General features: G+C 41.7%; 1 protein-coding gene across 1 annotated transcript in view; it reads right to left on the reverse strand.

The window, feature by feature from the left end:
* csmd1a (CUB and Sushi multiple domains 1a) overlaps nt 1-27,509 on the reverse strand; it is a 2,254,753-nt gene that overhangs the window by 158,750 nt on the left and 2,068,494 nt on the right. Inside the window, exons 50-54 of the mRNA XM_072251121.1 lie at nt 26,358-26,543; nt 21,809-22,003; nt 18,465-18,638; nt 12,059-12,232; nt 10,038-10,211 (exon numbers count right to left, since the gene is read on the reverse strand). Coding sequence (XP_072107222.1) covers nt 10,038-10,211; nt 12,059-12,232; nt 18,465-18,638; nt 21,809-22,003; nt 26,358-26,543 — 903 coding nt within the window. The remainder of the gene's footprint in view (nt 1-10,037; nt 10,212-12,058; nt 12,233-18,464; nt 18,639-21,808; nt 22,004-26,357; nt 26,544-27,509) is intronic.

Genomic DNA, 27,509 nt, shown 5'->3' on the forward strand with positions numbered 1-27,509 from the left:
TACGTGAGCGTGCCGTTTAATTGGCTTTATCGGCAGCTTGCTTTGTTCAGGGATTAAGGGAGAGACCTTATCAGCAAAATTGGCCAAAACAATAGAGTTCTCCCATCTGGTCGGCACCATACTTATCTTTTCAAAATGGGTTTTTCCCTTATCAGGTGGCACCCTAGCCTCATTAATTTTCGTGACAACACCGACTAGGTCTGCTCGCTTATCGTGGCAAGCTGTTAACATATCAATAGGCTGTGTCGGCTCATGTCTACAATAATCAATAATATCCTCCCTCATGCTCGGCCAGTAAAACTCTTTCATAATTCTATCGACTGTCTTCCTTACCCCAAAATGTCCATCGAGGGGTATCTTGTGGGCCAGGTTAAAAATCTCATCCCCATAAATTTTCGGCACTACCACCTGGTGCACCATCCCCCATTCCTCATCTGTGGGCACGGTACTTGGTCTCTATTTCCTCATTAGTACTCCCTCCTTCACATAATAGCACACTGGCTCCTTTTTTAATTCTGCTTCAGAGAGAGCTGTCTCCGTCAAAACCATTGGCTCCTCGTCTCGTTCCTGTGCCCGTATAAATTCCTTCGTTGCTAATGATAAGTCTACCTCAACTGCCTCACCTCCTTCCGCTCTACTATGCTCCTTCTTCTCACTTCCTAACCCCTCCTGGTACAAGGCTGGTAAAAACATCTCAGCTAAATCTACATTCGCTTCGGCAGCCTTTCTGGACATGCGCCGAGTCACTGCGCAAACGGGATAAACCTGTGAGTCCATGGGCGAGGCCTAAATCCTGACAGGCTGGCTTGTCAGTTTTACTGCTGAGTACACCTTTCCGCCTGCAAGGTCATTACCGAGTAAGACCTCCAGGTCTTCCATCGGTAATTCGGGCCTCACCCCTATCGTGACCGATCCGGAGACCAAGTCGCTTTTTAGGTGTATCTGGTGCAAAGGTACTGCTTCAGTCCCTTTCCCAAAGCCTTTTATCACACTGACCTCCCCAGTCTCGGTCTCTGAGCTAAAGTCTAAAACACTCCTTAAGATCACTGACTGACAAGCTCCAGTGTCTCTCCAGATCCGTACTGGAACTGGGTTTGACCGCTCCTTCACCAACACCAATCCGGCCGAAATAAACTTCTCGCGCCCTTCCTGAACTCTATTGGACCTCTTCTCCCCTAGCAGTTTGTTTGCCAGCTCAATACAGCCAGTTGGAATCATTGTTTTTCCTTTCCCCGTCTCCTTCTTTGGGGCAAAACACCTGGACACAAAGTGACCGGCTTTCCCACAATTATAGCATATGACCCCAGGAGACTTCCTACCAAACTGCCCCCTTCTCACTAGTCCCCGGCTTACTTTCTGGCTTTTCTGGCGGATTCTCTCTGCCCTCTTGACTACCCTTCTGGTAGCTTTTACTTAGGGTAAACTTCGCTTTGTGTGTCAATGCGTACTCATCCGCTAACTTAGCAGTTGCGGCGAAGGTTTCTGCCTCTTTCTCAGCTAGATAGGGCCTCATACCTTCAGGGACACAACTTTTAAACTGCTCAATCAGTATTAGCTGTTGCAGTCTGTCATAATCCCCATTGACCCCTTTTGAGGCGCACCAACGCTCACAATACATCTGCATCTCACGGGCAAACTCTAAATACGTGCGGCCCCACTGCTTCCTCGCATTCCGGAACCTCTGCCAGTATGCCTCCAGGACTAACTCATTAATCCTGAGTATCACCTCTTTCACCACATCATACCTCTGGGCATCTTCTGTGGACAATGCTGAGTAAGCTTGCTGAGCTTTCCCTTTAAGTATGCTCTGAAGCAAAACAGCCCACTTATCCCTCTGCCAGTCCTGACTTGCAGCAACTTTTTCAAAATGTAGAAAGTACTGATCAACATCGGCCTCCTCAAATGGGGGAATCAGCCTAACCTCCTGGGTTGTCCTGAACCGTCCACCTTGGTTCGGCATGGGGCCCTGCGCTAGCGTCATCCTTAACTTCTCCAGCTCAAATTCCCTTTCCTTCTGCCTTTCTCTCTCTTGTCGTTCTAACTGTTTCTCTTCTTGTTCTAGCTGCCTTACCTGGAACTCGTACTCGAGTCTCAATTTTTCCATCAGCAGCTGCCCTGCCTCTCCACCAGGTTTGCCCATAGATACCACCTCCAGCTCCCCTTGGGGTAACACACCTTTAGATACATAATGCTCAATGATAGCTCTGTGCATCTCCGCTCTCCTCATTGTCGACTTCCCTTTAAAAAGATTCAACCATTTGGCCACAGTCGCCAATTCTGATTTCCTGGCATCCTCTAATGTCTCCAAGATTGGCACCTTTAGAAATTCCTCAGTCTCCATTTCTGCTGTTTGTCCTTTCTTTCTTTTGGGAATCTTAACCCAATCAATTTACCCAGTCCCAAATTTGGCATTCAAAATCCCGGACAAGCCCCCACTTTTGTTATGTACCCCATAACTGGGCTGCCAAACCAGCAGAAATGGACCACTCGTTGGAGTCTGGATTACTGGGAACTAATAAAGTTTTATTAAAGAAACAAGTAACACAGTATTCTAATCATAAGGATATAAATGCAACAGGTTAGCAATGATAAAACACAAATGTACACAGAACTAGGGTAATAGGAACCAACCAAGCTCTATCACAGTCTAGGGGTAAAATGATCAGTCTTAAGTGATGCAGAGTTCAGTTCAGCGTAGTACAGTTCGCAGTAGTCACTGTCGTGCTGTTAGGGGGGAGAGAGGGGGGAGAGAGAGGAGAGAGGGAGAGAGAGAGAGAGAGAGAGGTATGCAAATTTGATTCAGGCAGCAGTTGGTTACGGGCGGACCCTTTTATGTCTTCTACCCTGCTGTGGTCACCGACTGTGACCCCTCCGTTCCGGATACGACCGTTCTTCCACGGTGAACCCGGCACCCAGGCAAGGGCGGACACACACACCAGGTTCCCACCAATCGTACTTTTGCACCCTGTGCGTCTATGGTCCGTTCCCGCGAACCGGACCTCCAAACTCGCACCAACTTGTGGGGGCACACCGCTCTTCCAGGGTCTCATTATCTTGTGAACTCATGGTGTGTCGTGCCTTAGTGAACCTGTTCTTTTTATCCCCCTGCTGGGGTATCGCCTGGCCATCAAACTTCAAACAGTTCAGGTTCAAAGCAACAGGTCTGTCAATATTCTGAATTGTGTTTCTTTTCCGTTATCTCTCTCTCTCCTCTCTCATTAACATTTTGAACGTTTCTCCATTGTCTCCCTTATCTCTCTCATTAGCATCAATTGTCTGATAACTTGGTTTTTCATCACATCTGAACAACAGCTGAACCTGTTAACCATGTCTGTATGTGTTTATGCATTGAGTTGCAGCTACATATTTGGCTGATTAGATATTTGCAGTAACAAGCAGGTGTACTTAATAAAGTGACCACTGAGTGTAAATTGATACTTCTCAATAAAACAGAACACATATGAACTGCTTAATGTATTGATTTAGTTGGTCGATACACAAAGCATTTGATATTTTATCATCTCACGCATGGCTTCCTTATTTGCTGATGCATAAAAGATAGTCAAGCTACCTGCCAAATATGTAATTCACTCCAATATTTGTATGACAGCCATGGAACTTTCACGCCTAAGATAACTTTAATCAAAGCTCTCCAAGTTCAGCATTTTGAAAGTGCATTGGACTGTGAAGTCAATTCTATTTTATACACCACATATACCCAACTTAACTTGAGATGTGAGCAAACATTATCACAGTGGCAAAAGATTTTTTTTTGTAAACAATTGGATTTGGTGTAACAGCCTCACACACTCAATGATGTCAATTTTCATTGCTTCAGCATTAAGGCCATAAGACATAGGAGCAGAATTAGGCTATTCAGTCCATCTGGTCTGCTCCACCATTCCACCATAGCTGATCTGTTACTCTCTCAACCTCATTCTTCTTCCTTCTTCCCATAACCTTTGACACACTTACAAATTAAGTGCCTGTCAACCTCCACTTTAAATATACCCAATGGTTTAGCCACCACAACCATCCGTGGCAGTGAATTCCACAAATTCACCACTCTCTGGATAAAGAAATTCCTTCTCATCCCAATTCAAAATGGATGACCCTCTCTCCTGAGGTTGTGCCCTTTGGTCCTAGACTCACCTATTATAGTAACACCGATGTAAACTCACCATTTACATCAGTGGTGCGCAAGTGGAACAGGTCAAAAGCTTTAAGTTCCTCTGAGTCAATATCACAAATGACCTGACTTGGTCCAATCAGGCAGAGTCCACTGCAAAGAAGGCCCACCAGCACCTTTACTTCCTGAGAAAGTTAAAGAAATTTGGCCTGTCCCCTAAAACCCTCACTAATTTTTATAGATGCACCGTAGAAAGCATTCTTCTAGGGTGCATCACAACCTGGAAGTTGTCCTGTCCAAGACCGAAAGAAGCTGCAGAAGATCATGAACACAGCCCAGCACATTACACGAACCAATCTTCCGTCCTTGGAGTCACTTTACACCGCACGCTGTCGGAGCAGTACTGCCAAGATAAGCAAGGACACGACCCACCCAGCCAACACACTTTTCATCCCTCTTCCCTCCTGGAGAATGCTCAGGAGCTTGAAGACTTATACGGCCAGATTTGGGAACAACCTCTTTCCAACTGTGATAAGACTGCTGAACGGATCCTGACGCGGATCTGGGCCGTACCCTCCAATTATCCGGAACTGCCTCTCGGTTTTTTTGCACTACCTTACCTTCCTTTTTCTATTTTCTATTTATGATTTATAATTTAAATTTTTAATATTTACTATCGATTTGTACTCCAGGGAGCGCAAAGTGCAGAATCAAATATTACTGTAATGATTGTATGTTCTAGTATCAATTGTTTGGCGACAGTAAAGTACAGGAAATATCCTCTCCACATCCACTCTATTGAGGCCTTTCAATATTTGATAGGTTTCAATGAGATCCCCCATCATTCTTTTAAACTCCAGTGAGCTGTTAGTGTTATGAGTAGAATGAACGTAAGTGCATTATTTTGATGTTTTACTTCATTATGGTTCACCAAGGTTATCCGTATTAAGAGGTTCTGTTTGGTTTTCGGATGTTTCTGAGCCTAACTTACCATTCTCACCTCAAGGAGTAGTGGGAATGTGGGAGCACTGCTGTCACTAGCAGAGAAACAGATCAACATGTGGTACGTGGTTTTGTTCTCAGAGTACAAGGTTAATGGTAGCAATCTTTGTAGTGTGGAGGAACAGTGGGATCTCAAGATCCATGTCCCTGCAGTCTGTTATGTTGCCATGAAATTTGATAGGGTGATTAAGTCGAATCAGAATTAGAATCAGGTTTAATATCACTGTCATATGTTGTGAAATTATAATGTTTTGTGGCCGCAGTGCATTGCAATACATATTAAACACACAACTTTTCAGATGGAATACATATATATGATTAAAGTAAGTAATACTCGCAAAAAGAAAGCAAAAAAAAAGTGAGGTTATATACACGGGTTCACTGTCCATTGATAAATTGCCCAATGGACAATGAGAAGTTGTTCCTAAAAAGTTGAGTGCATGTCTTCAAGCTCCTGTACCTTGTTTTTGATGGTAGCAACGAGAAGATGGCATGTTCTGGGTGACGGGTGTACTGAATGATGGAGGCACCCTTTCTAAAAAATAAATCGCCTTTTGTTGGCCTTCTTTAGTCAGGGGATTGACTTCAGGAGCCACATGGTATTGTTGCAGCCTGATTAAACTCTACTCAGATTACATTCTGGTTGCCTCATTATATAATGTGGAATCTTTAGAGAAGGTGCAGAGGAGATTTACCAGGATGCTGCCTGGATTAGAAAACATGTCTTATGAGGATAGGCTGAGAGATGACTTGCTAGAAGTATACAAATTGATGAGGTACTGATAGAGTGAGCAGCCAGCACCGTTTTTCCCAGAGTGCCAATGGCTCTTGTGAGAGGATATTAAGGTGATTGGAGGAAAGTATAGAGGGATGTCAGAGGTAGGTTTTTTTTATACACAGATTGGCGGGGGCTTGGAATGCCCTGCCAGGTGTGGTGGTAGAGGCAAATACATAAGGGACATTTAAGAGATTTTTAGATGGCACATGGATGAAAGGAAAAAGGAGAAGGGAAGGGTTAGATTGATCAAAAGGAAGTTAAAAGCTCGACACAATATTGTGGGTTGAAGTGGCTGTACTATGCTGCAATGTTCTATCTTCGATAAGTAGAATAAAAACATTCTTTCGACCACTCCAAAGTGAGAATGAATTGAACTGAAAATGCAGCAATTCCTCCTCAGAGGTAGTTATAATCTTTGACCTTAAAAACACAAACAAAATGCAGTCTATGGAATAAGGCACAGTAGATGATCCTGTAGTGCATTTAGAGATTGGCAGGTATGATGATGATGTGAGCATCACTGAGTAGTGGCTGAAAGAAGATCATATTTGGGAGCTTATTTTATATCAAAAGGACAGGCAGGTAGGCTGAAGGAGTGGGTTGGCTTTGTTAGTCAAAAAATGAAATAACGTCTTTAGAAGGAGAAAATATAGGATCAGAAGATGTAGAACAACCATTCTCCGATGAAGAGAGTGACCACTCTGCACTGAACATCGACGACTCCTCCGTAGAGATCGTTAAGAGCACCAAACCTCTTGGTGTTCACCTGGTCCCTCAACACCAGCTCCATAGCAAAGAAAGCCCAGCAGCGTCTCTACTTTCTGCGAAGGTTGAGAAAACTCCATCTCCCACCCTCCATCCTCACCACATTCTACAGAGGTTGTATTGTGAGCATCCTGAGCAGCTGCATCACGGCCTGGTTTGGAAATTGCACCACCTCGGGTCGCAAGACCCTGCAGCGGATAGTGAGGTCAGCTGAGAAGATCATCGGGGTCTCTCTTCCCGCCATCACAGACATTTACACCACACGTTGCATCCGCAAAGCAAACAGCATTATGAAGGACCCCATGCACCCCTCATATAAACTCTTTTCCCTCCTGCCATCTGGCAAAAGGCATCGAAGCATTCAGGCTCTCACGACCAGGCAATGTAACAGTTTCTTCCCCCAGGCCATCAGACTCCTCAATATGCAGAACCTGGCTTGACACCAACCTACTATACCCTCTACTGTGCCTACTATCTTGTTTATTATTTATTGTAGTGCCTGCACTGTTTTGTGACTTTATGCAGTCCTGGATAGGTTTAAACATAGAAACATAGAAAATAGGTGCAGGAGTAGGCCATTCGGCCCTTTGAGCCTGCACCGCCATTTATTATGATCATGGCTGATCATCCAACTCAGAACCCCGCCCCAGCCTTCCCTCCATACCCCCTGACCCCCGTAGCCACAAGGGCCATATCTAACTCCCTCTTAAATATAGCCAATGAACTGGCCTCAACTGTTTCCTGTGGCAGAGAATTCCACAGATTCACCACTCTCTGTGTGAAGAAGTTTTTCCTAATCTCGGTCCTAAAAGACTTCCCCTCTATCCTCAAACTGTGGCCCCTTGTTCTGGATCCTCAAACTGTGGCCCCTTGTTCTGTAGTCTAGTGTAGTTTTTGTGTTTTTTCTTACGTAGCTCATTGTAGTTTTTGTATTGTTTCATGTAGCACCATGGTCCTGGAAAATGTTTTCTCAGTTTTACTATGTTCTGTACCAGCGGTTCTGGTTGAAATGACAACAAAACGTGACTTGACTTGAGAATCCTTGTGGGTAGAGATAAGCAGCTGCAAGGGTAAAAAGACCCTGGTGGGAATTATGTACAGGCTCTGAAACAGTAGCCAAAATGTGAGATATAAATTACAATGGGAAATAGAAAAGATATGTTATAGGACAATGTTACTATAGTCATGGGGTATTTCAATATGCAGGTAGTTGGGAAAATGAGGTTGGTGCTGGATCGCAAGAGAGGGAATTAATAAAATGCCTATTAGATAATTTTATAGAGCAGCTTGTGGTTGAGAACACCAAGGGAAAGGTAGTTCTGGGATAGGTATTGTGTAATGAACCAGGTTTGATTGGGGATCTTAACGTAACAGAACCCTTAAGAGGTAGTGATAGAATTCACTCTGCAATTTGAGAGGGAGAAGCTGAAGTCAGATGTATCAGTATTACAGTGGTGTAAAGGGTAATACCGAGGTATGAGAGAGGAACTGACCAGTTGATTGGAATTGACACTAGCAGGGATGAATGCAGAACAGCAATGGTGGACTTTCTGGGAGCAACTTGGAAAGCGTAGGATAGATACATCGCAAGGATGAAGATTATTCTAAAAAGAGGATGGGGCGACCATGGCTGACAAGGGAATTTTACTTTGAACTTTGATTTATCAAAATCACCTGACTGGTTTTGATTAAAACTGTTTTCTCCTTTTTCATTAAAGTCTTTTTCCCTTGTCATGGAATCATGGAGAACTACAGTACAAAAGCAGACCCTTTGGTCCATCTAGTGCATGTCAAACTATTATTCTGCTCACCTGGATCATTATTCTCCATACAACTCTCATCCATCTACTTAGCCAAATTTCTCTTGTGTTTCTCTCCTGCATCCACCACTTCCACTTGCAACAAACTGTGTGAACAAGTTCCCCATCATGTCCCCTTAAAAATTTCACCTTTCACCCTTAACCCATCACTTTTAGTTCTAATCTCACTCAGTCTCTACCCCTCATAATTTTGGATGCCTCATTCAAGTCGCTCTCATTCTTCCATGCTTCAGTGAATAAAGTCCTAACCTATTTAACCTTCCCTATAATTAGGTCTTCAAGTCCCAGCAACATCATTGCAGATTTTCTCTGCACTTTTTCAGTCTTATTGATATATTCATCAATAAGTCTTTTTTTCTTGTGTACAATAAAAATTCTGTGTGAGATTCTTTCCTATTTATAGACATTAACCAAGCACGCTCTTGCTTACAGTACTGACTTAAATACCACCAGAAATGCATTTTGAAATGTTATACATTCCTCTCTCATTAACACCGCATTTTCATCACAGAATTGCCACTCACTGGATGTTTTTGTTTTTCTGCACCATTCTCTATCCTCCAAGAGGACCACAACCTTGTCGTAGTTTGGAGGCTTGCATGCCTCAGTGACTTGGAGAGCTATGTTGGCTGGAATAAAGACCTTGTGATTTAGTTCTTGGTAGGATCACCTATGCCAAACAGATCAAAGGGTAGAGGCCAGACTAAGAATAGTCCACTGGTCCTCCAGTTTTGGGATTCAGCTCAGGGCTAGCGACCCTGAATGGTAAAAAATAATTGTTATGAAAACAGCAGTGAAGAGTCCTTCTGTATCTGTCTGATGGACAGTCAGAGGAAGGGGACATTCAATGCTGCCCTAAACACCAGTGACATTATAAGCAGTGCACATACTCTTCTCTATAAACTCTAGAGACTGTTGTGCATGAAAATCCCAGGAGGTCAACAGTTTGAGATACTCGAATCACCCTATTTAGCACCAACAATCATTCCATGATCAAAGTCACTTGGATCATATTTCTTCCCCATTCTGATATTTAGCCTGAACAACTACTTAACCTCTTGACCATGTCAGCATACGTTTATGCATTGAGTTGTTGGCACATAATTGTGTGATTAGATATCTGCATCATTGAGGTGATGTACAGGTGGGTGTGAGCATGCGGCCAAGTGGTTAAGGCATTGGACTAGCTACCTGAAGGTCGTGAGTTCAAGCCCCAGCCGAGGGAACGTGTTGTGTCCTTGAGCAAGGCACTTAATCAGACATTGCTCTGCGACGACACTGGTGCCAAGCTGTATGGGTCCTAGTGCCCTTCCCTTGGACAACATTGGTGTCATGGAGAGGGGAGACTTGCAGCATGGGCAACCGCTGGTCTTCCATACAACCTTGCCCAGGCCCGCGCACAGGAGCGTGAAGACTTTCCAGGTGCAGATCCATGGTCTCGCAAGACTAACGGATGCCTTAACACAGGTGTACTTAATAAAGTGACTTCTGAATCCTCTTAGATTAGAATACATGTGAGAAAATATGCAGAGACCATTCTTACCTTGACAGGTTGGTAATGGGCTGCTCCACTGACCATTCGCTCTGCACTGAGCTCTCAATGCGCCTCTTAGTGAATATCCCTTGTTGCAGGTAAAGTTGACAACATCATTGAGATTGAACTGGCTGCCATTGGTTTTTCCATGAACTGGATTCCCTGGATGACCACAAGTGATGGCTGAAACAAATTTAATGTTTAATTTTTATTTTATTAATTTAATCTATAGATACAGCATGTAAACAGATCCTTCCAGCCCAATGAGTTCATGTTGCCCACTTGACCTACAACCCATACATCTTTGAAATGTGTGAGGAAACCAGAACGCCCAGAGAAAACCCACGTGGTCATGAGGAGAATGTACAAACTCCTTACGGACAGCAGCGGAAATTGATCCTGTATCACTGGTGCTGTAATATCATTAAGCTAAACGCTACCCTGCCATGCTGCTCGCCCCACCCCCATTCCTCCACCAGATTTGAGGTAGATAGTGTTAATCCTTTGTCAGATGCTTTAAACCTTAAGAGATTTTGTTTTCAAAATGTTTTTATTCCTTCAGAGGAGTGAACATTGTAAAACTATGTAGATGCCAGGATGTAGAAAGCTCACCAGCACCTCTACTGCCTCAAGAGGCTAAAGAATTTCAACATGTTCCCATTGACCCTCACCAATTTTTATAGATGCACATGAGAAAGCATCCTATCCAGTTGTTTCAGAGTTCAGTATGACAACTGCATTGCACGTGACTGCAAGAAACTGTAGAGTGCTACACACAGCTCATGGAAAAAAGCTTCCCCTCCATGGACTCTGTCTATACTTCTCACTGTCTCAGTAAAGTAGCCAACATTATCAAGCATTTGCCCAGCCTAGACATTCTCTCTTCTGCCTACTCCTATTGGGCAGAAAATACCCAGTGGCCTGAAAACATGTACCACCAGGCTTAAGGACAACTTCTACCTGCTATTGAACTGTTCCCTGGTATGATAAGATAGACTCCTGACCTCACATTCAACCTCGTTATAGCTTTGCACTTTGTTGAGTGCCTTCAATGCACTTTCTCTGTAAGTGTAACAAGTTATTCTCCATTCTGCTATTGGTTTTACCCTGTACTATCTCAATGCACTGATATGGTGAAGTGATCTGCATAGACTGCTTGCAAAACAAAGTTTCTCACTCTACCTTGGCACGTGATGGCAATGATATAATTTTATTCTTGGCAATCACATTTTAATTTCAATTTGAAATTGGGAGTCTGTATGATGAGATGAATTTTCAAATGGTCTTTCATTACACAATTCATCTGACCTTACCCTCAGTAATGTGGAGAATATTATTAGCTACAGGTAACTGAGTGTTTACTTGCACCAGAAACGAATAGACTGGAATTTTGAGTGACTAACTTGGTCTAATTACTAATTCAAATTACATTTACTTTACAGCCTATTGGCTCAAGACGTGTCAACCTCACCCAGTCATTCCTCTGGCCATTGTGTTTTCTGAGGATGAAGACTACGTTGCAGGCAAGTATAAGCATTATTGATTCACTTATTATAAAATCATATAACTCAACAACACAGCAACAGGCCTTTCGGCCCATCTAGTCCATGCCAAACTATTAATCTAGACCTAGACCATTCCCCTTCCTACCCATCCTTTCCTTGTAGTTATGCAAATTTCTCTTAAATGCTGAAATCAAACCTACATCCACCACTTCCGCTGGCAGCTCATTCCACACTCTCACCGTCCTGAGTGAAGAAGTTCTCTCTCATATTGCCCTTATATACTTCATCTTTCTCCCTTAACCCATAACCTCTAGTTCTAGTCTTACTCAAACTTAGTGGAAGAAGCTTGCTTGCATTTACGCTATATATACACCTCATAATTGGATATACCCTTACCAAATCTCCCAAACAATTGTAAACTCAACTGAATGCAAAAAGGCAGGAAGACTTAACAACCAAGTTTTTAAATGTGGACATTGTCTCCAAAAGAGGTAGCAAGTAGCCCACCAAAGGGAGGATACTTACGGACACAGACTGCTGGCTGTCCTGACCACTTATGGGCCTGCTGACAAATTCTTACAGAGGAGCCAACAAGACGGAAACCTGGATTGCACTGATAGACAACGGTATCACGATAGCTAAAACCATCTCCACTGATATGACCATTTACGATGGGATCTGGGGAGCCACAGTGGCCAGCTAGATTAAGAGGAAGCAGAGATGAAGACATTGCTAGCACTTCAACAAATACAGGCATGAATCATCATTAGAGCAAGTTTAGTCAACTACGGATTCATCTTCAAGAGACTTAAACATGGAGCACTACAGCACAGAAGCATGTCTGATGGCCCATCTAGTCTGTATTGGTCTGGTCTTCTACCTAGTTCCATCGACCTGCACACCAGACCATAGTCCTTCTACCCCTCTCATTCACGTACTTATCCAAACATCTTTTATATGTTAGAACTATAGAATCGTAGAACCCTGCAGCACAGTAACAGATTCTTTGACCCATTTAGTTCATGGTGAACTGTTACTCTGCTTGGTCCCATTGACCCACACCTGGACCATCGTCCTCCATAACCCTCCCATCCATGTACTTACCCAAATTTCTCTTAAATGTTGAAATTGAACCTGCACCCATCACTTCCACTGGCAGCTCATTCCACTCTCGGAAAACCTTCTGAGTAAAGACATCCCCCCTCAGGTTCTCCTTAAATATTTCATCTTTCACCCTAAACCTGTGACCTCTAGCTTTAGACCCACCCAACTTCATTGGACAAAGCCTGTCTGCATTTCCCCTATCTATACCATTCATAATTTGCACACCTCTATCAAACCTCCTCTCATTCTATTACACTCTAGGGAATAAAGTCCTCACTTTTTAACCTTTCCCTATAACTCAGGTCCTCAAGTCCCAGCAGTCTTTGTTGGAGTTTTGAAGAATGGATGTCTTCCATGATAATGTTATCCTCGATATACTTAAAACGTATTACACAGGTCTGAATTATCTGATCACAGGTCTGAATTCCCTGTATCACCTTAAGTAGTGGCATCTCCACACAAAGTTAGAAAGTTGCATTACACCTTTGACTTGTACTTCGATTAGATGTCAAGAAATGATCAAATAATACTCTTCCCAGGTTTATAAAAATGTAAAAAACACAGAACCTCTCGCTGTCTGAACATATCAGCCTGCATAATAGAAGTCACCTTTCATCCCAGACATTCACTCTTCTCACCTCTCCCATTGGGTAGAAGTTGCAAAAGTCTGGCTCAAAGATAGCTTCTATCCTGCAGTTGTAAGATCACGGTCTTTTTGTATGATAGGATGGACCCTTGACTTCACAATCTACCTCATCATGGTCTTTCACTATGTTGTCTGCCTGCACTGCACTTTCTCTGTAACCAAATATATGGAACCAGAGGAGCCAAAACACTTGATCACTGTTAGATCACTATCAAAAATGCTTACTATGCCATCCCACACCCACACTTTAGAAAATTCAATCACATGGCTGTACTTCTACTTCTAGCATACAGGCAGAGGCTAAAAACTGCAGAACTAATGGTGTTGAACAAGAAGATAGTTAAGGGAGGCGAAAGACCACTTACAAGACTGCTTTGTGTCAGTGGAATGGTCAATATTTATGGATTTCATCTTAGAATCTGAATGAATACATTACAGTTGTCACCGATTTCATCAAGTCCTATGAGGATGAATGTGTGCCTTTGAGAACAGACCAGATAGACCTAATAAAAAATCAATTGATGAACCAGAAGATTCATAGTCTGCTGAGGGCTAGATCAGTGGCATTCAATACCAGTGATCCAAAATGGTACGAGAAGTCTAGGCTATTTTAAGGGTGAAAAAAATATTCTGATTGAGGTTATAGATGGAATTGGATGCACATCTCTTTAGCAGTGTTTGCAGGCCATTTCTTCATACAAAGCAAAACCTAGTATCAGAAGTGGCTGTGATGCTTCCTTCCAGATAAGCTCAATCCCTTTATGCACACCTTGTAAGGAAAGATAAACCTACAACTGTCCAAATCCCTGCAGCATCTGGTGATCCTGTGACCTCTGTCTCAGAGGTCAACATCAGAATATCTTTCAAGAGGGTGAACCTTCACAATGCATCAGGCCCCGAGTATGGCTCTGAAAGCATGTACTAGTCAACTAGCAAGAGTGTTCAAGGACGTGTTCAATCTCTCACTGCTGCAGTCAGAGGTTCCCATCTGGTTCAGATGGATGACAATCCTACCAGTGCTCAAAAAGCCGCAGCAACAACCTTGCTCTCAACATCAGTAACACCAGGGAATTGATTGTAGACTTCAGGAAGCTGAAGTCGAAGGAGCACACACCAGTCCTCATTGAGGGATCAGAAGTGGAAAGGGTGAGCAGTTTTAAGATCTTGGGCATTAGTATCTCTGAGGATTGTGACGAGAGTACACATAGATTAAGATGTTAGCTGTCCTGTGCTGGCACCAGTGGGATCAGCAGTTGGTTTGCCACCTGTCTTCAGGAGAGAGAGAGATAAGGAAAACAATGGAGCAGCATTTGGAGATGTTAATGAAGGGACGGGAGAGAGTAACGGAAGGAGAGAGCTGTCAAGATCGGCTCCCCCTTTGAACCCTGAACTGTTTGAAGTGATGGACAGGCGATACCCCAGCAGGGGGATAAAAAGGGACGGGTTTGCTAAGGCAGGACACACACGACGACCCGAGGTAACGAGACCCTGGAAGTGGTGCGTCTCTCACAAGTCGGTGGGAAGTTTTGGAAGGCCGGTTGTGGGACCAGGCCATAGACGCACAGGGTGGAAAGGCACGATCGGCGGGAACCTGGTGTGTGTCCACCCTTGCCTGGGTGCCGGGTTCACCGCAGAGAAACGATCGTATCTGGAAACGGAGGGGTCACGGTCGGTGACCTCAGATGACATCACAAAGGGCTCGCACGAAAGCTGACTGCGAAGGTCTGTGTGTGGAAGCCGTTTGAATATTCATTCGTTTTTGCTCTCTCTCTCCTTCCCCCCACTGTCCATCTCTCACGGCAGCGATTACTGCGAACTGAACTGAACTAAATTGAACTGAACTTTGTGTCACTTTGAAACTGGTCATTTACCCCTAGACAACGATAGAGCTTGATTGATCCTGTTATCTTAATTCTGTGTGCATGTGTGTTTATCATCGCTGAACTGTTGCATTTATTATCCTTTTGATTAGAGTACTGTGTTGCTTGTTTCTTTAATAAAACTTTCTTAGTTCTAGTAATCCAGACTCCAACTGAGTGATCCATTTCTGCTGGTTTGGCAACCCAGTTACGGGGTATGTAGCAGGATCTATGCTGCACCCAACATATTGACACAATTACAAAGAAAGCACATCAGCGACTATTTCATGAGGAGTTTGAAAAGAATTAGTATGTCACTAAAGACATTCACAAATTTCTACAGATGTACCCTGGAGAACATTCTAACTGTTTCCATCATTGTTTGATATGAAGGGGCCACTGCACAGGGTTTGACAAAGCAGCAGAAAGTTGCCAACTCAGCCAGCTCCATCATGGGCATTAGCCTCCCTTTATCGAAGACGTCTTCAAAAGACATTGCCTCAAAAAGGCAGCATCCATCATTAAGAAGCCCCATCAGTCAGGACCTGCCCTCTTCTCATTGTGACCATTAAGGAAGAGGTAAAGGAGCCTGAAGACACACACTTGACATTTCAGGAACAGCTTCTTCCCTTCTACCATCAGATTTCTAAATGGACAATAAATCCATGAACACTACCTCATTTTCCTTCTCTTTTTGCACTAATTTAATTTAACTTATTAATATATATATATATAGTGATTCTGATTCTAATTCTGTAACACCTCAGACCATATTTTGCTATTGTTTTACTTTGGTAGTAGCTCGATGCGCTGATGCTTTTAAAATTACTGTACCTGTATGGACAAGATTTTTCACTGTACCTTGGCACAAATGGCAATAATAAACCAACTGCCAAAATTTACATGTAATTAAGATCAGAAAATCCTTATATTTACTGCAACAACCTGTAACATTGAGATCCTGCAAAGTATGTTTTTACTTTGCAGAAGCATACAAAATTGCATTTGTATTCCCCCACTAGACCAACTCAAGCGAATCACGATTAAAGTGAAGGCAATGGCAAACTTTCTAATTTCTTATGGATCAGAGAGATGATCTGATAATTCAGGTACTCATACTCTTGATTTTCAGCGTGGGGTGAACAGTAACCTCAATCTCATTTACTGAACACAAAATATAAATGAGGCAAGGATTGAATTCTGTTTCCTATTTCAGTCATGCTGTTGTGTAATGGAGTTAGACCATGCATAACTTCGTTTCAGTGTTACTTAAATTGCTTGTGCAAAGTAATATTCACCACCTCCCTCACATCCGATTCTTAATGTGCCAATGACATTCTTTTTGTTAGTGTTCCCTGCTGCCTTTATGAGTCGTGTAATTTTAACAATATTGCCCATAACACTTGACCAGTTTTATCAGAGGGATCTGTGTCCAATAAGAGATGCATTCAGTTGCACAACCACAGTTCATTTTGATGCTTGTTTTCATCACAGGATGGCACACGCAAAATGCTGGAGGAACTCAACAGGTCAGGCAGCATCTGTGGACTGGAATAAAGAGTTGATGTTTCATGATGAGACCCTTCATCGGGACCTGCTGTGTTCCTTTGGCATTTTAGATGTGTTAGTCTGGATTTTCAACATCTGCAGAATCTCTTGTGCTTATGCTTAGTAGGGTACAGACTTAAGTTAAATCCTTCTTTTAAAGCTTGGAGGTCAGTACTACCTTATTTGCTGTACTGTATATTTTATTTCGCAGATGCCATGAATTTTGATGCTGTGGATCATGTAAAAGACACCTAGGTAGTAGGTTAGGCAATAAGATATTGATCACAATGCAGAGCTGGGTTGAGGATCGGCAGGAGTTCAACCCAGAAAAATGTGAAATGATTCTCTTTGGAAGGCCAAATTTGAAGGCAGAATACAGAGTTAGTATCAGGGTTCTTAGCAGTGTGGAGGAGCGGAGGGATCTTTGGTCATATTCATTGATCCCTCACTTTTACCACATACGTTGATAAGGTTTTAAGAAGGCACATGATGTGTTGGCCTTCTTCGGCGAGGAGATTGAGTTCAAGAAGTGTGATGTAATGTTGCACCTCTCTAAAACTCTGGTTAGACCACTCTTCGAATACTTTATTCAATTCTAATCAACTCAATATAAGAAGGATGTGGATGCTTTAGAGAGGGTGCAGAGGAGATTTTCCTCGATGCTGTCTGAATTAGAGAGCATGTTTTATGAGGATATGTTGAACAAGCTTTGGCTTTTCCCTTTGAGTAAAGGACAATAAGAGGTGACTTGATTGAAGAGCAGAAGATAACAAGAGACATGGATTGAGTGGATAGCCAGAGATATTTTCCTGTGTGGAAATATTTAATATGAGGGGCAATAATGTTATGGTAAACACAAGAGATTCTGCAAATACTGGAAATCCAGAGCAGCGCACACACAATGCTGGAGGTCAGGTAGTATCTAAGGAAAGGAATGAACAGTTGAAGTTTCAGGCCAAGACTATTCTTCAGGACTGGAAAAGAAGGGAGAAGAAACCAGAATAAGAAGGTGGGGGGAAAGAATGGAGTATAAGCTCGAAGAATGTAGGTAAAGTCTGGTGGGTGGGAGAGGGGAGATGAAGAGTGAAGATGGGAGGTAATAGGTGGAAATGGTAAAAAACTGATGAAGTAGGAATCTGGTAGGAGAGGAAAGTGGACCATGGGATAAAGGGAAGGAGGATGAGCACTAGGGGGAGGTGATAGGCAGGTGAGGATAAGAGTAGTAGTAAGAAGGGACCCTTAGTGGGGAATGGAAGCAGAGGGAAGAGGGAGTGGGAAATTACTGGAAGTTAGAGAAATTGATGTTCATGCCATCAGGTTGGAGGCTTTCCAGATGGAATATGAGGTGCTGCTCCTCCAACTTGGGAGCAACCTCACTATGGCAGCCAACAAGGTTATTAACTGACATGTTGAAATGGGAGTGGGGATTGGAATTTAAATGGTTGACAACCAGAAAATCCTGCTTCTTGCAGATCCTGTACTGTGCAGTCATGTCATATACTCTACAGAATAGAGAACAGAGAAATTTTACAGCACATTACAGGCCCTTCGGCCTACAATGTTGTGTCAACCACGTAACCTACTTTAGAAGCTGCCTAGGATTTCCCTTCCATGAAGTCCTCCATTTTTCCAAGTTCTACATTCTATTATTTCATTTAAGAGTTACATCAAAGTTGATCGATAGCCAAAGAAAAGTGCAGTTGCTTTTTTTCATAATTTTCTGCTGTATGGTAAACCTCTGTTAGTGGAGACGTGAATAGTTAATGGTACGTACCCAGGCATCTGGTCTCCACTCCACTCCACAGACCATTTACTTGACACTCTCGAACATGAGATCCAGCCAGTGTGTATCCAGAGTTACATGTGAAGATTGCAGTGGCCCCATATGTCTGCAATGTTCCAATCTTATTGCCATTTGGTGGAGTGGGTAGATCACCACACAAGATAACTGGTTAAAAAAATTGCACCACAAGATGAAGATTCAGACTCAATAAATGGGTGTTGGATTAGATTATGTAATTGTTATTTTCTTTTGCAGGTTAACAATTTATGCCTACTTGTATTTTATATAACTATTTATACACATGTAGCTGTTCATTGTGCTTCCTAGTGGTCACATTATGTATGTGCAATTGTTCAGTGTGGTCAGCAGTGGATACAGTTATGTCTCTTTCTGAAAGCTTCTTGGTACTGCATAATTTGAATATGAGTGTCTGATTCATTAAACCCTTATCTACAAATGTGAATAGAATGTTTATTATCTACGGGGTATAAGGAGGACAGAACATGTTGCCCCACCATCCTTACTCTTTCTGTTCTTTGTTCTGAGTTACATGACTTTTACAACTCTACATTTCTGATTCTCTTTGTTCTATTAGCACTTAATAATATAAATGTGAAGCATCAAGTTTTTTGCCTTTTTCTTGACTTCCAAAAGAATCTTGGATCAAAAAGATCAGAATCCAACACAAGTTTTAATTTTCTTTCTCTAGATCAAGGGTTCCCAACTTTTTTATGCCATGTGCTAATACCATTAAGCAAGGGGTCCATGGAGCCCACGTTGCGATCGCCTGATCTAGATCATACCTTATGAAATCACTCTGTTATCAGGGCCGATAATAATAAACAATTTAAACAAAGATCAATTGTTTTTGTTTTTTAATCCCCCAGAGCCTAATTTTGATACTGGTACACACAAAAAAATGCTTTAAGTATGATTTCCTGTTACTGAGTTTAAGTGAATGGATTTTAACATGGATGTTCAACATTCAAAATAAACTTATTATGAAATTACATATATGCCATCATATACTACTCCGTCATCCATTTTCTTGTGGGCATTCACAACAGAATCACTGAAAAACTGCACACAAAGACGGACAAATAACCAATGTCCAAAAGAAGACAAACAGTTGAAATACAAAAAAGCAAGTAATAACAATAAATAAACCAATAATAATACACGAATTGTAGAGTCCTTGAAAGTGAGTCCATAGGTTGTGGAATCAAGTTCATTGTTGAGGTGAGTGAAGTTATCCATGCTGGATTAGGAACCTGATGTTTGTAGGGTAATAACTGTTTGTGGATCTCGTGGTGTGAGAACTAAGGCTCCTGTACCTTCTTTCCAATGGCAACAGTGAGAAGGGAGCATGGTCCAGATGGTGGGGGTCCTTGATGATGGACTCCCACATTCAAGATAAGTCTGGGATTTAGAGAGAAGGATCTATCAAAGGAATAAATTTTCTGTCATGAAGTCGAGCATGTTTCTTTCACATCCATAATGATGTGAATAGTGAAACACTTTCAAGTCTATTGTACCTCTCCTTGACTAGAAAGTCAACTTGTTCTGTATAAAGAATTCTCTTGATGAGTCTTAACACAATGTGATTTAACTGCATTTCCACAAGCCAATGTATCCAGCTAATATGTCAACACACATGCCCAGAATAGCAAACAGAACAAGTGAATTCTTTCTGTCAGTTGAAATGCCCTCTACTTCCATAGGATTTCAGTGTTGCATCTCAAATTTCATAGTAAATTTATTATCAAAGTACGTACTATGTACAGATTGTCACTATATACCACCCTGTGATTCATTTTATGTAATGCAGAACGAAGAAATACAATAGAATCAATGAAAAAACTTCACACGCTGATTCTATAGTATTTCTTTGTGCTACTATAAATGACCGCAAGAAACTGAACCTCAGATGTATATATGGTGACCTATATGTACTTTGCTAATAAATCTACTTTGAACATTACAACAATCAGAGAGCAGGTACAGGAGTCTGAATACATTTACTCAACATTTCAAGAATGGTTTATTTCCCTCCTCCATCAGACTTCTGAATGGACAATGAACCCATGAACACTGCCTGACTACTTTTACTCCCGTTTTGCAGTACGTAGTTAGTTTTATATGCAGGTATATATTTCCTATGATTTACAGCGTATTTTATGTAATGCACTGTGCTGCTTCTGTAACAGAGTAGATCTGTAATATAATATGTAATATGTATTTCTCATTCAAACAATGACATACATGACAAAGACCTTAGATCACAGAAAACCATGTTTAAAACAAAAGGCACAGCCTCAGAATAAAAGGTCGTCCCTTTAGAACAGAGATGAAGAGGAATTTCTTCTGCCAGAGGATGGTGAATCTGTGAAATTTATTGTCACAGAGGGCTGAGGAGGCCAAGTTATTGCTATATTTAGAGCAGTGTTTGAAAGATTCTTGACTAGCAAGCAAGTTTATTTGTATAGTACTTTGTAAACTCAAGGTAATTCAAAGCACTTTACATAGAACAAGACATAAAAATCAAATATCAAATTTCAGACAATATATAAGAGAATAAGATCACACAAAAATAGATATAATAAATAGAAGCTACAGTGCAGGAAATTCTAATTAAAAGCTGCGCCAAAAAGAAAAGCTTTAAGCCTCAATTTAAAAGAGCTTAAAGTTGGGACAGACTTCAGATCATTTGGAAGGTTATTCCAGATATGTGGAGCATTGTAATTAAAAGCTGCTTTACCATGTTTAGTTTTGATCCTGGGGACAGTAAGATGACCCGCCCCAGATGATCTGAGAGCTTTGGAAGGTTCATAATGCAACAAGAGATTGGAGATGTATTTTGGCCCTAGACCATTCAGTGCTTTACAAACCAGTAGTAATATTTTAAAGTCAATCCTCTGATGGATGGGAAGCCAGTGTTATGATGAGAACTGGAGTGATATGTTCTACTTTCTTGATCTTAGTGAGGACTCTAGCAGCAGTGTTCCTGAGTGAGCTGTAGCTGTCTGAGGGATTTTTTTATAGAGACCTGTGAAAATACCATTAGAGTAGTCAAGCCTACTAAAAATAAAGAGCATCAAAGGTTATGATGATTAAGAGCATCGAAGGTTATGGGGATTAGGCAGGTAAACAAGGTTGAGAGGGACAATAAATCAGCCATGATGGAATGTGAAGCTGACTCACTGGCTGGAATGGCCTAATTCTGCTCCTATGTTTTCTGGTCTAAAGCAGATAATTGTTCAGATAAAAACATTATGTAGCATTTACTCAATCTTAATACCTAATTATGTCTCATAATAAAATAATCTTGCTCTTACTTTCGCAGGTTGATTTTTCATTAGATCCACTCCATGTGCCATTTGCTTGACACTCTATGAACTTGTGGCCCCTTAAGTAATAACCAGGTTTGCAGCTTAGCATGACTTTAGTTCCGTATTCATTTGTTGACCCACGGACAAGTCGCCTGAGGACATCCCTTGAATGAGTCGTCTCGATGGGAGGGCAAGGCACAGCTGTAAGGGCAAGATAAAATACAAACAAAAGTGATCTGTTAGACTGTTCCATTCAAACATATAATTAGCTATAGTTATGATTAGAATCAAAATTTCAGCGAGGTTTTCTATTTTTTCAATTCTGTTTTACAAAGTGGTTGTATGTACCTAGACTCACACAGCCCCAAAACAGGCCTTTTGGCTCAACTGGTCCATACCAACCAGGATTTTCATCTATGCTATCCTTCAATTTATAGGACAGAATTAGGTCATTCAGTCCACTGAATCTGCTCCATCAATCCAACATTGTTGATTTATTTTTCTTCTCAACGCCATTCTCCTGCCTTCTCCCCAAAATCTTTGACACCCTTACTAATTAAATACTGATCAACCTCTATTTTAAATATACCCAATGACTTGACTCCACAATTCTGTGGCAATGAGGTCCACATATTCACCACCCTTTGGCTACATAAATTGCTCCTCAACTCTGTTTTAAAAGGATTTCTTTCTACTCTGAGGTTGTGTCCTCTGGTCCTAGATTCCCACACTATAGGAAGACCTTTCAATATTCAGTAGGTTTCAATGAGATTCCCTTCATTCTTGTAAATTCTAGTGAATACAGGCCTAGATCCATCAAACATTTCCCATACATTTACCCTTTCATTCCCAGAATCAATCTCATGAACCTCTTCTGGACGATCTCCAATGCTAGTACAATGGGCCCCAAACTGAGAATTACATCCTTGCTTTTATATTCTATTCCTCTTGAAGTGAATGATAACATTGTATTGCTTTTCCGACCACTGACTCAACCTGCAAGTTAATTTTCAGGGAATCCCGCACGAAAACTCACAGGACCCTTTGCATGTCTGATTTTTGAAATGCCTCTCCATTTAGAAAATAGTCTACACCTTTATTCCGTCCACCAAAGTGTAAAGTTCCCCTTGGATTCCATTAAATCAATCCCTTCTGTGCCCTCTAGTTCTTCATTCTCCAACCTTGGGATTCTGACTATGTGCATTCACCCTATCAATGTCCCTCATGGTTGTATACATCTCTATAATATTGCCCCTCATTCTCCTGTGCTCTAATTGAGGAGTCTCAATCTGCTTAACTTTTCTACATAACTCATGCTTTCAGACCTGACAACTTCTTCACAAATCTCCTCTGCACTGTTTCCAGCTTAATGGCATCTTAGCTGGGGCATATTACTCAGCGTGCTAGTTTAACTAAATGAAACTTCCAAAGGAACCAAGTTAATTTCATTTTGAATCTACACTCAGTGGTGACCTTACTAGGTACACCTGCCTATTAATGTAAATAGCTAATCAGCCAATCACGTGGTAGCAATTCAATGCACATAAGTATGCAGACATGGTTAAGGGGTTCAGTTGATGTTCAGACCAAATAGCAGAATAGGGAAAAATGTGACCTGAGTGACTTTGATTGTGGAATGATTGCTGGTGTCAGACGGAATGGATTGAATACCTCAAAACTGCTGATCTCTTGGGATTTTTATGTACAACAATCTCTAGAGTTTACAGAGAATGGTGTGAAAAAACAAACAACAACATCCTGTGAGTAGCAGTTCTGTGGGAAAAATCACGTTGTTTTTGAGAGAGGTCAGAAGAGAATAGCTGGGTTGGTTCAAACTGACAAAGAAAAGAGTAACTCAAATAAAGACGCATTACAATAGGGGTGTGCGGAAGAGGATCTCCGAATGCACAACACATCAAACCTTGAAGCGAGTGGGGTCCAGCAGTGGAAAACCACAAACATATTCTCAGTCACCACTTTATTAGGTACAAAAGGTATCTAAAAAAGTGGCTACTGAATATACCTTTCCAGTTAACAAGTTCCTGTTTCTCAGGCACAACCATCAACGAACAGGGTGGCATGGGAAGGGGTTGTGTTTGGCAGAATGGAAACACGACAGACTGAAAATGCCGCAACCTGGAGCAACAAAGTTCAAAGTAAATTTATTATTACAGTACATATACGTCACCATATACAACCCTTAGATTCATTTTCTTACAGGTATACTCAGTGAAGCCAATAACTATGATAAAATCAATGTAAGACCACACAAGACACCATGCGAAAAGCAAAAAACTGTGCAAATACAAAAGAATTAAAACAAATTACAATAAATAAACAATCAATAAACATTGAGAATGTGACATGAAGGGTCTTGAAAGTGAGTCCATATGTTCTGGGAAAAGTTCAGTGATGGGGAAAGTGAAGTTGAGTGAAGTTATCCGCTCTGGTTCAACAGCCTGATGGTTGAGGGGTAATAGCTGTCCCTGAACCTAGCTGTATTAGTCATGAGGCTGCAGCATCTTCTCCCCGATGGCAGCAGCGAGAAGAGAGCATGACCTGGATGGTGGGGGTCCTTGCTCATGGATGCTCATTTCCTGCGACAATGCTTCATGTAGATGTGCTATGAGCAGGGTGGGTGGAATCCTTCATGATGTTACTGGACCTTTTCAGGCACCTTTCTGTATATAAGACCTTAATGGTGCGTAATGTGTTGTGCGGTTTTCACCGCTGGGCGGTGAACCTTTGCCTGTCAGCCGTAGTACAGTTTCCATACCATGCGGTGAAGCAGCTTGTTAGGATGCGTTCCACAGCACATCTACAGAATAACATGAGTTATAGATGTGCTTCTGGCCTAACGAGCCTGTGCCACCCAATGAACAACGGACCTACTAAGCCTTATGTCTTTGGAATGTGGGAGGAAACCAGAATACGTCAAGGAAACCCATGTGGTCAGAGGGAGAACGTACAGACTCTGTACAGACAACAGCAAGGATTGAACCCAGGTGAAATACAATTTATCAGACTATTCTTCATTGCATTCAGTTTGCAGGGAGATGAGGTACGTACCACATAACAGAATTAAATGTCCGATAGTAATATTTCACACTCTATTTTGTACAAACTCCTTATAGACGGTGGCCTAATTGAACCCTGGACTCCAGCACTGCAACAACATTATGTTAACTACTACACTACCGTGCTACCTCATTGTAATGAATGGCATGAAAATCACATCAGACTGATAAGAAATGACTGTTACTACAAGCTGAGAGGGAGGGAAAACTGGTTCTACTGTTCGGAGGAACAGATGCGAGTGTGAACTTTGGAACTTTGAATTTAATATCATGGGAGATAACACCCTTCTCTCCACTCTCATCAGGCAGAAGATACAAAAACCTGCAAACACTTACTTACCACCAGGCTTACTTACCATCTGCCCTGCTGTTATAAGAAATGAACAAGACCATAAGGGACCACATCATACCATAGCAGTTCGTGCTACACTCTACAGACCCAGCTGGAAGATTGAGCTTGGCACCATCTCCCCCGACTGTTTGGACGTCCTCCGGGTGCTCCTATTTCTTCCCATATTCCAAAAGTTAGTCAGTTGTGGGCCTGACCTGCTGAATTCCTCTAGCATTTTGTGTGTGTCACTCTAGATTTCCAGCATCTCAGTATTGCTTGTGTTTTCATGTTGAGGTTAAGTAAGTCATCATTAATGAGCGATCAGGAGAATTCTTAACTCAGAGAGCAATGAACCTTTTGCAGAAGACTGCAGAATTTTTCCCATTATGTTCTGTCAGAGTTGAGGGCATCAAGCTCCTGTGTGTTGGGGGATCAGCAACATGAGACTAATTCTGAGGCATAGCACATAGGTAAAAAGTCAGCAGTTATCTTCCTCCTCTTCTAAAGTTCTTAAATTAATTTGGATTGTAAATTAAACTTGCTGATGTTTCTGACAAAGGATGATAAACCTATCGTACTTTATGGCAGCAAGGTAATGGAGCTATTGAGGTAATGCTCTTACTCCATTATTACTAACGTAAGGGGGCTTCGTCTTTTATGTTACTGCGGAGGCTAATTAAAATGGCTTCTTTGTTATGTTATACTTAGGAATGCTTCTTTGTTATGTTAATCGCTGAGAAAGTCCTACCTGCTAGCGGTTTGTTTTGTATTATCTATTGATATGAGGATGAATGAACCAATTGGGATAGTTGTTCTGTTTTTGGTGTAATTGAAGATACTGTATGGGCGAGGTTTCCTCCAGGTGCTTCAGTTTCCTCTCAAATTCCAAAGACATAGTGGTTAGGTGGTTATTTGGTCACATGGGTGTAACTGGGTGGGGCACAATTATAGAGCAGGAACAACCATTAACTGAACTGTATCTCTAAATATCTACTGTTAATGTCTACAAGAAAATGAGTTAAAGGTGGTATTCTGTGACATATAGGTACCTTGATAATAAGTTTACTTTGAACTTTGAAATAAATAAAATAAAACAGTCTCTCCCCAGACATTGCATGCATGATTTAGAGTGCAAGTAAAAACTCACGTTTACATCGTGGGGTCTTCCAGTTATTACTCCACTTTCCATCGTCCCTGCAAACGGCCGTGGCTTGGTGCTCGGATTCCAGAGTGAAGCCCTCATTGCACCGATAGTGGACCTGACTGCCCATGCTATAGTCTCTGCCAACCACTGAACCATTTCCAGGGGACTTTGGGAGACCACATTTGATGGCTGAAAGATAACAAGCATCATAAATTTCACCATTAATCTGACTCACTTCCCTCTCTGCTTTTTCAGATAAAACCCTTTCACTGTGGAAAGGCACGCCAGGTTTAGATACAGTCTATGCAGAGACAATGTGCCCTATAGAGGGGGAGTCTAGGACCAGAGAGCACAGTCTCAGAATACAATTATGTCTGTCCTTTCAGAACTGAGATGAGGAGGAATTTCTTTAGCCAGAGTGTAGTGAAACTGTGGAATTCATTACCAAACACAGCTGTGGAGGCCAAGTAATTGAGTGAATTCAAAGCAGAGTTTGATAGGTTCTTGATTAGTAACAGTACCAATGGGCAGGACAATAGGGTTGAGAGGGATAATGAAGCAGCTGTGATGAAATGACTCAATGGACCAAACAGTAAAACAATGAATACATGCAAATATACAACTGGATTTATCTTTTCATCTTTTAAAAAGCCAATCAATATTTCTAATTTATTAATCAATGATAATTTCTGCTCAAATTTACTATGGCACACAAGATTATTGCTTAAAAGATTATCATCAAGTTGGGTATATTTTCTCAAAAGGTTTCGCAACCCACTAAGCTCTTTTACAAGGATGTTGCCAAGACCTGAGGTACTGAATTATAGGGAAATATTGAACTGGTTAGAGCTTTATTCCCTAGAATATAGGAGAATGAGAGAAGATTTAGACCATAAAACATTGGAGAGAGAATAAGCCCATTTATCCCAGCGAGTTTGATAAAGGCATACAATATTATGAGGACTATAGATAGGGTAAATGCAAGCAGGCTTTCCTCTGCTGGCTTTGGATGGGACTAGAACGAGAGGTGATGGATTAATAGTTAAAGGTGAAATAGTTAAAGGCAACATGGGGGGAATTTCTTCAACCAGTGGATGGTGAAAGAGTGGAACAGGCTGCCAGCAGAAATACTTGATGTGGGTTCAATTTCAACAT

The sequence above is a fragment of the Mobula birostris genome, chromosome 2, assembly GCF_030028105.1.
Source record: "Mobula birostris isolate sMobBir1 chromosome 2, sMobBir1.hap1, whole genome shotgun sequence".
In the NCBI taxonomy this organism is placed as follows: Eukaryota; Metazoa; Chordata; class Chondrichthyes; order Myliobatiformes; family Myliobatidae; genus Mobula; species Mobula birostris.